The sequence below is a fragment of the Stegodyphus dumicola genome, chromosome 4 (genome assembly GCF_044657685.1).
Source record: "Stegodyphus dumicola isolate Sdum_Otavi_A_Nest chromosome 4, ASM4465768v1".
Classification (NCBI taxonomy): Eukaryota; Metazoa; Arthropoda; class Arachnida; order Araneae; family Eresidae; genus Stegodyphus; species Stegodyphus dumicola.
The window spans coordinates 28,300,685-28,315,524 of record NC_140771.1 but is presented as its reverse complement, the minus strand read 5'-3'; the positions used below and the strand labels follow the sequence as shown (position 1 = coordinate 28,315,524).

General features: G+C 30.0%; 1 protein-coding gene across 1 annotated transcript in view; it reads left to right on the top strand.

Annotated features, from left to right (window-relative positions):
* Positions 1–14,840, top strand: part of LOC118183739 (neural-cadherin-like) — a 544,211-nt gene that overhangs the window by 102,569 nt on the left and 426,802 nt on the right. Inside the window, exons 5-10 of the mRNA XM_035353337.2 lie at positions 140–356; positions 3,314–3,425; positions 4,418–4,810; positions 10,307–10,545; positions 13,017–13,142; positions 13,406–13,741. Coding sequence (XP_035209228.1) covers positions 140–356; positions 3,314–3,425; positions 4,418–4,810; positions 10,307–10,545; positions 13,017–13,142; positions 13,406–13,741 — 1,423 coding nt within the window. The remainder of the gene's footprint in view (positions 1–139; positions 357–3,313; positions 3,426–4,417; positions 4,811–10,306; positions 10,546–13,016; positions 13,143–13,405; positions 13,742–14,840) is intronic.

Here is a 14,840-nt window from a genome sequence, read left to right as displayed (position 1 = left end):
TGTTAATATTTTTTCTCTAAAAAATATTTTTTTTAATAGGTATTTAACAATATGTTTTATTTTTGAGAAGTTTACATACATGTTGTAGAAAGAATAATATCATCTGTTTTCTAATAAGTACTTTTTTTTTTCTTGCCAGAATAATTCAAGTAAAAGCAATGTCCTTCTCAAATCGTCATATACGATACATTTTGGGTATTAAAGGGCAAGGCGCAGGTACTTTTACAATTGGTTCAACTGACGGGATTGTAAAATTAGCTAAAGATTTAGATTATGAAGATTTGCGTCAACCAAAAAAGTACTCTCTTCAAATTACAGCTACTGAAGATTCTGGAGGACTTTCAACTTCAGTTGAAGTATGTATGATTTAATTGGAATTAATGTCAGATGAATTTGATTTAAAATATATGTGAATATGTAACTGTGATATTGCCTGCATTTAAAATTAAACCTTGGCATATTTGTGCTGCTATTTTTATTGTTGTTGAAATATATTATTTTATGTTTTACATCTAGAGATTTTGGGGCAATTTCTAAGCATTTCTGAAGAGTTTATTTTCATTTAACATTCACGAATTTTCATATAATGCATATATAGTATATATACATTTCCTGTAGTATATGTACAGCAGCTGATTAATGAAATTATTTAACTAATAGAATAAATGAAGAATGTTAAAAAAGACAATAGTTCCTATTTAATTCAAAAATGTAATGATGTCAGTAATGAAAAGTCCCCACAAAACTTTTGGATTAAACATTTGGAAAAATGATGTTTTCCTTGAAAATAGTTCTAAATTGTTTTTAAAAAAGTAATTAGCCTAGAAGGGCTATTAATTTCGTTTTGGCATTTTGCGTTGATTCACTTTCTGTGTTGATTCACTTTTCTGACTGTTTCCACCAAATATTATCACCATGTATTATATTTAAAGAAATTAAGTAATGAAGAATCTACATAAATGTATGTTTGTCACAGTGGGGTGATGAAACAACGGTACCTAGAGCCATCAAATTTTCAATAACGTAATCTTCCACCAAATATGGGCATATGGGAGCCCTAATTTGAAATTGTTTTATTATCGATTTCATATTTTGTAACACTTTAATGAATTTCTGATAAATAAAATCAATGATTTCTGAGCGAGCAATGGCAACACTGTGCGGGAGGGGGGACACAGTTTTATTTCCAGCGCGAAGGCTGTGTATCGGAAATTCTAAAGATATGCTCATTTTAAATTATTTTGCGATATTGCTGTTGAATTGAATTTTATGGTTTTAGTGTGAAGAGCATGATATTTAACCGTTTGACTGCTAAGCAATTCTTGCAAGAACGCACGAAAACTGCGGGACATATTTTGACTTCATGTTGTCAAATAATGCTGCTGAAATACAGTATTTGCATTTTTGACAAGCATATCAAACCTGCCACATGGGTCATAATTTGGATGTCCTGGTTCAAATAATAACGTATTGTCAATCAAGTGAAAAAACTTCAAAATCAGTTGAAACCTATCCCTTGAAAACATTGTCCTAAACCATGGTATATATCGGAACCTTTTATCTAATAACTTTCAATTGTTGGCCTTCTCGTAATCCCCATTTCGAGTAAAGGCTTTTATTTCGTATATTGTTGTTGGCATCCACTTTTTTGCTCGAGAATTATTCGAAACAGTGTGCGAGGCAAAAAACTGGGTAGCATATCGATTTATTTCCCTTACGATGGTTTCAAGCAGTGATGTGGTAAAAATAAATTGAAATATGTTATGGGTGTAGCATCGGGGGGAGGCGCACATCTAGGTCCAGGAGTCTCGAAAAAATTATTTGTTGCTTTGGAAAACACATTTGTCAGAGAAATATTCGTAAAAGTTGGTTGTCTTCTGTTTCTGAAGATAAGATAGAAGACTCACTTTCAATCCTCAGTCTTTTTCTTTGATGAGTTATGATATAATGCTATCATCACTACTTGTGTTTGTTCTTTCACCATCCTCAGAATCACTGGCAATCGAATCAACTTCCAAAATAATAGCCCGTGACATGGTTATTTTTTAAAAATAATATATAAAAACGGCGAAAAGTTATTTTAAAATGCACTCATGTTACAAAGTACACGTGAGGTCAGACTACGTTCACACCCATGCAGCAACAAAGACACACTGAAACTCGCAGTGCTTTTGGGCTGCATCGTGGTTTTTGAGACAAATGAACGTAGAGCTTTTGCGCCACGTAGCAGTGAAACGGTTAATAAATAAAAGTAACACACAAAACGTTAAAAATTGCTCTTTTGGGCGTAATGTAAAATCTGAAAACATTCAGATTTTTAAAAAATTTATTTTTAGTTTTTTCTTTTTATCTTTTATCTTTTATTTTGTATGTATTGTTGTGTATGCTGTGATAAACTTTATGTCAAATTCACTTTAAGAGTAATTACATGAGAGTATGTGAAATTATTTTGAAATTGAGATGCTTTAGCCGAGAGAGCTAAGGAAACTTTATTTCTTTCTTATTTATTTATTTATTTATTTTTTATAATGATTGATACTCAGCTCACCTTTTTTTTTAGTAAGGGAGAAAGTTTAGCTTTTGGATTGATACTTAGCTCACGTTTTTTTTGTAAGGGAGAAAGTTTAGCTTTTGGACTGTTCATAAACCATTGTGTCGAAGCATTTGTTTATAATCTGTTTCGTGTTATAGTACATTTAACTAAAATTAAATTAACAATTTTCTTTAAATTACCTTACTTTTGCATTTTTATTAGTGGTGAAATGTTAAAGAAATGAAATGAAAATTCATATCAGCTTAGTATAATAAGACCATTAAACGTGAGAAATATCAGACTACTCTTTAAGGTCTTGAAGTTGAATTGTAAAAAAGTAAAACTGTGAGCCAACTGAAGTTATATAAATTTGATTTTAGCAGGTTGGAGTTGTCTGAATTTAGCAACTTGAGAGTTAAAAAAGAATGAAAACTTTGTAATTCAGCTCTACTGTACTGTGTCTTTTGGGCTAAGCTGGCTTTCACTGTAGCTTTTTAGTTTGACATAATGTAGCACAAATGTGTTTTTAGTGACTTGCTATTTCTTTGGCTTATTCTGTATAATTTGTGACAATGACAAAATAATTAGTATGGGAGCTTCATTTTAGATAAATTTATGACCATTCTGATTCATGTTCAAATATTGTCAATGAACTGTAGTCATATATAATGGGATATATTGTTTGATATGTTAATATAGCATTTAATGAAAAATATTTTTTGTTATATAAAACGTCTAAGTGAGCTAGTTCCAAAATTAATAAACGTTTTCTCTTTTTAGTTGAACATTGATGTCACTGATGTCAATGATAACCCTCCACGGTTTGAAGTTCCAGATTATCAGGCTCATGGCGTTGCTGAAGATGTTCCTATTGGAACATCAATCTTACGAGGTAGGTTTCATAAATTCTGCATTCAAGTTTACAGATATTTCATATTTATAAAGTATATGTTAACAAACATACAAAATTTTTACACAGTCTGTATCTATTTGGGACCAAGTTATTTATGTGTCTTAATTGAATGAAAGATTTATTTTAAATAAATTTTTTTTCAGAACTTTAATTTGCCTTTTCTTTTTTTAATTTGAGTTATCCTAACTTAGCAGTTTTTTTTTTAAGTGTCCACGTAAATTTAATTCCAAAAAGTATTCGTATATGTTATTAGAATAGATGTTTAAACAATGACATCGCTTCAAATTGAAATTAAATTGAGGGAGTGTAGGATACCACTTATTTAATTTTTCAAACTTGTTTTGGCTTTGGAAGTGTGCATTATTAATCCAGAAAACTGTGTTAATTTTCTAGATATTGTGCTATAAAAATTATTTCTTTCTGTATATCGGAGCTTTACCTTAAACATGTTATGTAAGAGAGAATAAATCAGCTGTAAATAGAAAAAGTCGGAAAACTTTTTTTTATATAAGAATATTATTTTATATGAGAATATGAAAATTATATGAAATCTACTTTATTAAGAGTAGGTTAGCAACAATGAGATGCATACGAGTCATATTGTTTTGGGCCCAAGTTTTATGATGCATTTTCTTTCTAAATTTTCATTTATATATCTTTTAAAGTTTATGTAATAAAATGTATTAAATTAAGAAACAGTATTTAATAAATATTATGGTATGATTTGTTTGTTAAAAATAACTTATTTTCATTAAATTTTCACGTTTGCAATTCTGTTATTTTCTTTTTTGAGTGCTCCTTTTTTTACAAGTAGGAGGTTAAAAACTCAGTCAAGTATATTAAAAATTAATGCTTTTTCATGTATATACATTAATTAGGATGGGATATTTGTATACATTATATTTAAAGGGAGATTTTAAAATTATGATTTTTATGCATTTTTAATTCATTTTAATATCTGTTCATTTTAGTGTCAGCAACAGATGCAGACTCAGGAAAAAATGCAGAAATAAAATATTCTCTGGATAAAGAAGATTTCACAATCGATTCATATGGTATTGTTTATTCTAATAAAAGACTTGATGCAGACATCATAAACACTTATGAACTAACTGTACGAGCAGTAGACAAAGGAGAACCACCCCTCACTGGAACTGCCACTATTCGTGTTTATACAGAGAACAGAAATGATGAAGCTCCTAAGTTCAGCCAGGATGTTTATACACCTAGTGTAGATGAGAATGCTGGACCTAACACTCTGGTCACAACTGTTGTTGCTAGTGACATTGATGGTGATAATGTGATATTTGGTTTCATGGGTGGAGGAACTACTGCAGGCATGTTTGAAATTGAAAAACGAACAGGTAAATTGTACTGATTTTTGTTTTTATTTAAGTGTATTTTTATAGATATTAGGAATTTTTTTAAATAGATTTATAGGGATAAAGAAATCTGAATAATTAATCGATTAAGGTAATTTGAATGAAGTTTTTCTTATTTAAGGCACGCTAAAATAGTATGTAGATGTGAGTGTAGAACTGGCAATTATTTATGATAATGACATAAGGTAGAAAGGAAAGGGGGCTTGAATATAAGAAGACAGATATTATGAAATAGCTTGCTACTGGTGAAAAGTTTTTTTTTTTTTTTTTTTTTTTTTTTTTTTTTTTTTAAATTTTATAAAAAGGTATGTAAAAATAAAAGTAAAAATAAAAGACTTATAAAGATAGATAATAAGAATAAAGAAAAATAATTAATTTCTATATGTTTTATGTGTGTTGTATAAAATTAATTATCTACATTATATTAAGTGTAAAATAAAGAGAGATGTGATAATTATTTTAAATTATTTTTTAAATGCATGACTGCACGTAGAATATCGACTTAATGATTTTCAGAAGGGTATATTAAAAAAGAAAAACACCCTGTCTAACTGGAAAGGAAAATATAAAAATGTAAAATTTTAAATTAAGCAAAATGTTCAAGTTGTATATTTTGAATAAAACTAATGATTTCAAGGGCAATCGAACATAGGTTCCTCTTCTTCAGTTACAGCCCCCTCCCAAAACAAAGTGGAAGTAATTACATCTTTAACGTATACAGGCCAATTAAAGAAAGATAAAATTTTACTTAAGGGATCCCAGTTCCTATGTTTGAAAAGATATAAACACATCTTTAATAGCTAATTTAAGCACTTACCACACCTTTAACTTTGGTTCTATGAAAGTCATCCATAAATCATTTTCAGTTGGTGAAGTAGATAATCCCAAAGAATTGAGCATTCACAAAAAACTAATGTCCTGAGCTAATGTCATTAACTCCTGTACCATATTTCCCAGTGCAGCCTTTTCACAATTCGTTACTATTTTTCTCAACACATAATGCTAGTTTTTCATTTTGTTCTGCCAATTGATTTCCATGTAAAGTTTTTGTCACTTCTCTCACTTTTGAAAAAATAATTTTTCCTTGAGGAAGAGGGACTCATCTGATTAACCCCAATACCGAGTATCCTGTTCAAAATTCTTTTTTTTTTTTTTTTTTTTTTGGAAGTGTCTAATTTTAAACATTGCTTTATATTTGAAATAATACAGTATTATTATGCCTTATTAAGTGTAATTTGCTAAACTTCTTGAATTATAGATACAGTCAAAAGTCGTTAATTCGGACACCCATAATCCAGAATGATCTATAATCCGGACCTCAAAGCTACAAACTTTCTGCGCATGCGTTGCATTCACGCATGCGTTGCATTCACGCATGCGCACAGGCGTTTACGAGTGCGCGTAAGACCTTTACGGCTGCAAATATGTTTGTGCGCATGCGCGTGTAATGTGTAACGGAGGTAAGCTAAAATTATCTAATTCAGTTAATGTTGCAGATTGCGTTGTTCCTTAATCTACGAATTGGATCCGGCTTATTATTTTTTGCAGACTGTTAGAGCAGTTTCATAAAAGTAAGCTTGAACTTTCGATTATGTCAAATAGAATTTCCGATATATATTTACTAATATGTAATTTGTATCTACAAAGCGAAAGTATGTTTTGAAATCCGAAATCTGTTTATCAATTTCGCCCCGGGGATTGGAAGTTGATCTGTCAGCTCTATCCTTATCTTCAGGGCAGATGTTTTTATTTTATTTGGCTTATAATTCCTTACTAAGTGTAGTATTTCATCTCGATGTACTCCGTCTTTGATATGATTTAAATCAAGTTCCTGTCATTATAATTCGCTTCCGATAGTGAAGAAAGTGACTCAGAGGTTATTGAAAACGAAAATATTTCGATTGACAAATTAGTCGGTATTCTCAACACAGCAATTATAGGACTTGAACAGTGGAACTTTGTAACTAAACAAGAAATTATGTCTGTTTAATAGAATTAAAGAGAAAGTATTATTACATGAAATGAAGCAACTTACATCGAAAGAAATGTTTAATAAAGTAAACAAATAAATATTAAGCTTCTTCTTTTTGTAAGTTTTGATACCCTTTAGATCATAATTGTTCTTTATTTCATAAATTACGGTTTCATATTTTTAATTTTGTAATTTCTGCATGCCATCTTACCAGATTTAAACTGATGATCTATAATCCGGAATCGCCGAAGTCCCGACGAGTCCGGATTAACGACTTTTAACTGTATATCTGCTTTCTGTAATGTAATTTTTAATGCTTTAAATAAAATTCTTGTTTCATATGTCTTTATTTTTTATTACTGCCTATTTTTAATATACTGGATATTTCTTTTTCTGCTGTTGCACAGAACTTGGAACATAGGATCACAGGTATTGCACGCAATTACAAAAAGTATATTAATCTGCATTTCATGCATGCATTTGGTGAATTGATTTTTGAAGACTTGTCTGGAAATTATATTTTAATTAGCATGTTACATATTATAAATTGTTGATATGAGTAGGAAATAGACAACAAAATTTATATAGTGCTGCATTTTCAGATTAGTTTTACAGCATGTCAAAAAAGCTTGATTTTATAGGTTGTAAAATTTTTTAAAACTTGTATAATTTCGTAGATTTAGTATTGATTATGTAATTTAAATTTACGAGGATGCATTAAGAAAATAGGATCAAGTCATCAATTTAAAATTATTGCTACTTACATATAGAAATTGCAGTGTTTGTGTTAATTATGGGAAACATTAATAATGTTGAAGTCATCTCTGCCATAAATTTTTCATATCACGTGTTGTATACTAGATTTTGAAGGAGAATAATCACCTATGAAAATTGATAAACATACAAAATTTTAATCTTAAGTCCTAATTCACATTTTAATACTATCAGATACAAATACAACTGCAAATAATTAACCCAAGGTTCGATATACATAGTATAGCTTACAATTCCTTAACTGTATCTGTCAGAAATATAATCCTAAATCAACACATAATCCTAGCTGCAAAATTATTCGGTTTTTTTATAGAAGCCCCCATGTACAACATTAACATATTAAAGTCACAAAAAACATGCAAATAAAAACTTTATCCTAATCTCAGAACTAAGTTCTGAATAAGTAGTCACAATTTAACATTTAGTTCACATAATTGTATCACTTAGTATTGCATCACTTAGTATTACATAATCATAACTTAGATTTAAAAATCATCAGTACATGCAAGGAGATGATGACACGAGGACACTTTGATATTTCAAAAATCAGAATCATTTGCACCAGTGTGCTAGGTAAACAGTCTTTGTATTTCATGCCATAGACATGAACATACCACATGCCATCTTACAATTTGTCACAAAACCTGAACTCCGATGAAACTTGTTATTATACTATGTAAACAGGAACCTCACGTGGATCCTTGCTCTTCATAACAGTGGGAAGGCATCCTAAGTCAGTGACTAATTGTCAGTCTGGAACGGATTTTAATAATACTTTGTAAACCCCCAGAAAGTGTCCAAATTCAATCAGGGACCTTTATCTCTTGGCCTTTTTTGAAGTGTCTGCAAAAACCGGAGCATGCCCTTCATGCAGGTCAGGAACCTTTATCACTTAGTCATTTCTTTATAAGCACACAGCAATTTAAACTAAGCACCACATATATTTTATACAGCATCCCAAACTTATGAGTAAAAATATCCCTCTTGTTCACAGTGTGCAGTTCTCTGAGATAATATCATGCCCTGGCAGAATGTCTGTTACGGAAATAATACATTTGTCGACTTTTCTGTTTGCATCATAGTTCAAGGAACAAATAAAGGACACTAGTGCTCCAAGTGAAGGTTTTGCCTCGTCCACTTACCTCCTACAGGAAATGGCTTTCTGACAATTTCCCATGCTAAAAGCCTTTTTTTTTTTAAGCACATGTTTGTCCCCCCCCCCCCCCCCCCGTGGTTCGTATCTCAATAAGGGAAGAGAAAACACCTACCTTTGTCTCTGCAGCTTGACAGAATCAAAAGGATCCTTTATTTTAATTGTTCAGTATTTATTGGAACCTTCCACTCAACCACTGTTTTATCAGCATTTCCTACCAAGTAATTCTCAACAGTTAGAAATAACTTTGAAATCAGAATCTATACATAAAACATATAATGGTTTTAACATTTTTAAAACTGATTATACATATCTACTATAATTACTGACTATACATGTCTGCATATAAGCTGAGAGTGAAGATTTAGGTACTAGTTCAGTCAAAATTGAAAACTTGCATGTATGCCCAATTTCATTAGTTGTATATACCATCAAAAATGCAACTAATTGATCATAGACCTGATGATGAGCTGTTGGTAATTTCCAATTCACTTTCAGTTTACATTTGAAAAATAAGGTCAGAATGAAAGTGCATTTTTGGTGTCAATAGTTTCTCTTTCTGAATTCTTCCAGCTTTTGGATTTTGGGCTTTCGTAGTAGCATGGTGAATTTTCAGCTGCTGTAATGTTCTCAAGCAGTCACAAGATTTTTTTTTCCATCTTCAGTTGCACTTTTGCTTTTAATAATAAAATACAATTTCTGCTGTATAGTCAGAAGTGGTGTTCACACAAAAACTAATTGGGTTTTCTACTAATTTTTAAAATAAAAATTATAACTTTTGCCAAGCAGTATTGTAATGGGAACTCTGCAGAGGAGGTAACAATTATGTTAGGTGGATATTTTGAAGACAAGGTGTTCATTTAGAATTGTCTTTAGCAGTGAAACTTCTGAGAACTATCAGAATTTTCCAAATTGGCTATAAGTATTAAGAAATCTCATTAATGTATTTCAGGATCAAATCAAATAAAAAGTATTTTTTTCAGTTATTTAACATGTAATATTATTTTCGTGATCAAATTATTTGTAAAATCATTTCCCAACTCACAAATTTCAGTAATAAATTTTTTTTTTTTTTTTTTTGCCTACAGTTTACATATAAATATATAATTAACTTGAATGCTTTCAGTTTTTGTTGTAGCAAGTTCTAGCACTTATATCCATTATTTACTCTTAAGTTCACTGGTATTAATGTGTTCTGCTTTTATGAATGAAAGTAGCTGTTCTAGAAAAATACTCATATTTTAGCTTCGGGTCATAAAATTTGGAATAATTTTATAATTTTTAATGTTAGAATTGTGCAGAATTTTACTGATGTGATTGTAGCTCTGGTTTGCTGATTGTTTTTTTACTTTTATTTTTTTTCAATTTTTCATAAATTCTATAAATGTGCTCATAGCAATTAGTGAGAATGTCCTGAGATATTTTTCATTTTTATTGGTCCCTTCATTTGTGAAAGTTTGCTTATTTTCTTTTTTAAGTGTTTGTTTCATGTACATAGAGATACTCTTAAAATTTATTCTTAATAATACAAATTTAAAACAAGTAGGATTTATTTTTTAGAGTATGTTTCTGTTTTCAGGTGTTATACGCTTGATTGATGGGCCAATAGTTTTGGATAAAGATAAATATGAGCTGAATATTACTGCAAAGGACGATGGAGCATGTTGTAAAGATGGTGCTCATATCACGCACACCAGTACTGCTCTGGTAGTTGTCTTCATAACAGATGTTAATGACAACAAACCTGTATTTCAAGATTGTGAAAATTATCAGCCTAAAGTCCAAGAAGGTGCACGAAGTGGTACTTTTGTTATAAAGGTATTTTCCTTGCTTCATTGTACATTGTAAGCAATGTATCAGTTTAACAATATTGTTAATAATGTCATGTTTCCACATAATCCTGAAAGCGGGAAAAGCAACTATAATTGAATATATTCCTAATTAGTTCTTATAAAAAGAAAAGTGTTGTGGTGAGCAAATAGATAACTGCAATTGCTTCACTAAGCCAGTTTTTTTTCGAAAGGTTAATTTGTTCTGTGTATTTTTGCTTAGCAATTTATTTATCATTTTTCTTTGAATATTTTTGAGTTGCAGAATGTGTCATCTGATTTTCCATTATTTTTATGGGCAGATTTAAATTTGCTTTGGATTATGGACATGTTTATAGACATGAATTAATTATATTTGAAAACCAAGGCATTCACGTTTCAGTTTAAGAAATGTGTAATTGTTACTAGTAATTTGTTTATTATATTAATTTGATATGCTTTTTTTTTTAAATTGTTACTGTAATTCTTTGGCTGCAGAATTTTTATACAAATTTTAGAAATAGATTTTAGCCCATGAAAGTTTTTGGGAATCATTTAATGTAATTTATATGTCATGAAATTTTAGCAAATTTTCATAACATATCCTGCAACTGAAGTGTGAATTTAGCTTCCCCCCCATGTAGTAAAATTTCTAACCTAGTTATGATGCAGAAACAAAAGCAATTATCCTCCTGTGGCAGATCTGATATTCCTTAAGTCCAAAAAGCAAAGCATTTTGGGTTAAAGAACATACTTATAGTTTGTTTTCCCACGTTAAAATTTTTGTATTATGAGTGTATTGTTTCTTATGTTATAATCTATTCTCACTTTTATTGTGATATCTGAAGTGTTTAAAAGAAGTGGGCTGAAAAAAGGACTGAACTCTAGCATAATCCCAGCTGGCTCTGTCATTATAATAATGTTCTGTTCACTGAAAAAAATTATAGTTTATTTAAGCAATTAACAATATGGTTTTTGTTGCTCACTGGACCTAACTGCCCATGATTGTGTTTTGAAACTGTGTCCAATATTCAGTATTGTTATTTATTAATTTGTTATCACAGTACTCATTGCAGTTGCAAAAGAGAAAGCACTTTTGAGGCATAGAAAATTGATCGGAATGCTGTATACATTTATGACCAGGCTATTTTGGAGATGGCAGCTGAATTTAAATAAATCAATACATAATTTACTTTTTCTCTTTACAAACCTGGAACTTCTTGACAGCACATTTTCTATACAGAAATGAGATAATGCTTATAAATAAGAGTGAAATCGCAAAGATACGTGTACCTAGAATGGGTAGAGAAGCTGTAGATCATATGGTAAATAAACTTAATTTTATGATATTGTGGCCTTACAGAATATTATGATATTTCACCTCCCTAAAAATATCTATGTAGTTGTCAAGAAAAATTAGCATAATATTTTTCCTAGAAGAGAAAAATTCGAGTAAAATTTTCTACTGTTTTAGTTAAATTTTATATTAGCCATCTTTTAAAGTCTCTGAAGAATTCCTTTTTTGACATCTGTATATTACTTAAAATATAAAGGAAAATATTTTTTCATTATATGAGTTTTCTATGCATTAGTTAGCAGGTGTAATCAGGAATTGTACTTATTAAAAGTCACACTTACATTTTGAATCGGGTTTCTGTTATTTACTTCATAACTTTCCTTTTGTAAGAGAATTATTTTACTAGAATTGACGCCTATGCAGAATTACTGTTACGGATTTGGTATTTAAATAGCTAATGTTAGTAGAATTATAAATTAAATTATTTTATTCCCCGTGCAGTGCAGCACGTGATGGAGAAAGCTAAGCCAGAAGAATTAAAAATACAAGAGCACGTGCATTTAAAATTTAATAAATATCTCTTTTTTGATTTTTAGAAATTGCTAGAACATTCTCTTGCATTTAAAAAGCTTATATAAGCAGCATGAAAACCTCTCAACGCATTAGTTAGTTAGTTGTTTTTTTGTTTAGAAAACTGTTGTGAATTCACGGCGAAATTGGATTTGCTTTCTCTATTTTGAATTAGTTCTGTTGAACGTTTTTAGTAGTTTAAAAGATAACTACTGTAAGATATTGGGATGTTGTACGAATAGTTGAGGAAATTTAAGCATTTTGATTTATTTGTTGTGATAATAATAAATTTTATTTATTTTTCATCGGACTTGCGCATTCAATTCATAACAAACCCGTATGCACGCAACTTTACGATATTTCTTATAATTGTAAAACAAAAGAGGGGGGAGGGCTGGTATTAGTTTTGGTCAAAAGTTAGTATTAATTTATAATGATTACATCTTTCTTGGTGTGAATTTAGATTCCTGTACATTTACTTCCTGCATCAAGTTCTAAATTAGAGTGATGATCATTTGGCAATTAAAGAAAAAATTATCTAATAGTTTATTATGTGAACTGTTAGCATGGAATTATTATGTTCTAACATAGAGTATTTTATATTCCTTTTTTAGGTTAATGCTATAGATTTAGATAAAGGATACAATGGGCAAGTGAGATACTCTGTCGTTCAACAGCCAAATCAAAGGGGAGCAAAATTCACTGTCGACGAAATTACAGGAGAAGTCCTAACAAACAAGGTAACGAATTAATTTTGCTTATGTTTTGGACAAAATTCTCTCCTGTTAATTTTTTAAATTATTAATTTATTCTTCTAATCTGTATTCATCTATTATGCATTTGAAACAATTTTCTACATGCATCTGCTATCTATGCTATTTCTAAAATGATAATTCAGTATTATAATTTTTAAAAATCTTCTCATGAAATTGCTGAAAAGTAAAATTTTGTTTCTTACATTAATTTATTACATTTTTATCAAGTTGCTTAATCCTTTCATTAGGTTTTTGATAGAGAAGGTGAAGATGGTCGTTTTGTGAGTGTTACTCTCAAAGCAACAGACAGAGGTAATCCTCCTTTAGAAGGTGTATGCTCCTTCAAAGTAGAAATCACTGATGTGAATGACAATACACCTCTTTTTCACCGTTCTGAATACCATGAAAACATTAAACAAGATATTCCTGTTGGAAGCATTGTCTTACGAGTAGCTGCTTCAGATGAAGATGCGGACAATAATGGTGAAATTGTTTACAGCTTACATGCAAGATCCATTGAAGATGAAGGCTATTTTTCAATTAATCCTGAATCTGGCTGGATAACATTAAGGAAAGCTCTAGATGTAAGTTTTGTAATGAATAATATTTTTAATTACAAAATTTGTGACGTTTTTAACAGGCGTTAGCTTGAGTAGTTATCAGTCTACCTGTATATGTTGTTTTGAATCGTGATTCTTTTTAAAGGCTGAGTAATATCTACCTGCTTATGATTTGTGGTTTATTGGAATTATGTATTTATAAATATATTCGATTTTCTAATTTGAAACTTTATAATCTCATATATGAGTATAATTCAATTTATTCAGGTGTTAAATCCTAAATATCCTGGGGGGTACATTTTTTTCCCTTTTAAGAAGTTTGATTTCTTTTGAATTAAAAATAAAACACAAAAGAGTGTATAGATTTTTGCCTGATTTTTTTCCTGAGTGTATAGATTTTCCTTTTTTTTTAGTTAAGGTTTCTGGTTTTGTGAATTTCCTGCATGTTAATAATGTTTCTGCATATGAAATGCCTGATTCAATGATACCAAAAGGATACATTTTTTTATGTTTCCAAGGTGTGTATAAAAGAATCCATTTCACAAGATTGATTTCCATCATTGGAAATTTTTAAGATTTCATTTACTTGTCAGTCAGTATTTTTGCACCTGACTGTTGGTCTGTTGATAATATATCTTGATTTGAAGAGTTTCTATTCACGTAATGCAAAGAAAAAAGTTCTAAAGATTTCATACAGTTTTCAGTCAGTATAAGCCATCTGTACTATAATATGAATAGTCTTTTTTATTTAAGAGGAAAAGTTGAATGATCACATGCAGGATACTTCTGTTAATTTGTTGCTAAAATCGGTCATTTCCTGTTTGTGAATGTGTACTACACGTAATGATTGCTGAATTCTACATGAAACTTGCAAAAATTGGAGTCAGTAGCATACACCATATTATGAACAATCATATAATGAGCAAGTTTACTGAAAGTTAAGTATAGACCAGGGATGGGCAAACATTTTAAATCATGGGCCAAAAATCGGGGTAGGGGGGAAATTGGCGGGCCAAGATAAATTTTTCTAAAATTTTAAAAACAATATACAAGTATTGCAATTTAACTATGTTAATGAGATGAAATGAAATTGCAATTTCATTTTTAAAAGTTCCTTATATTG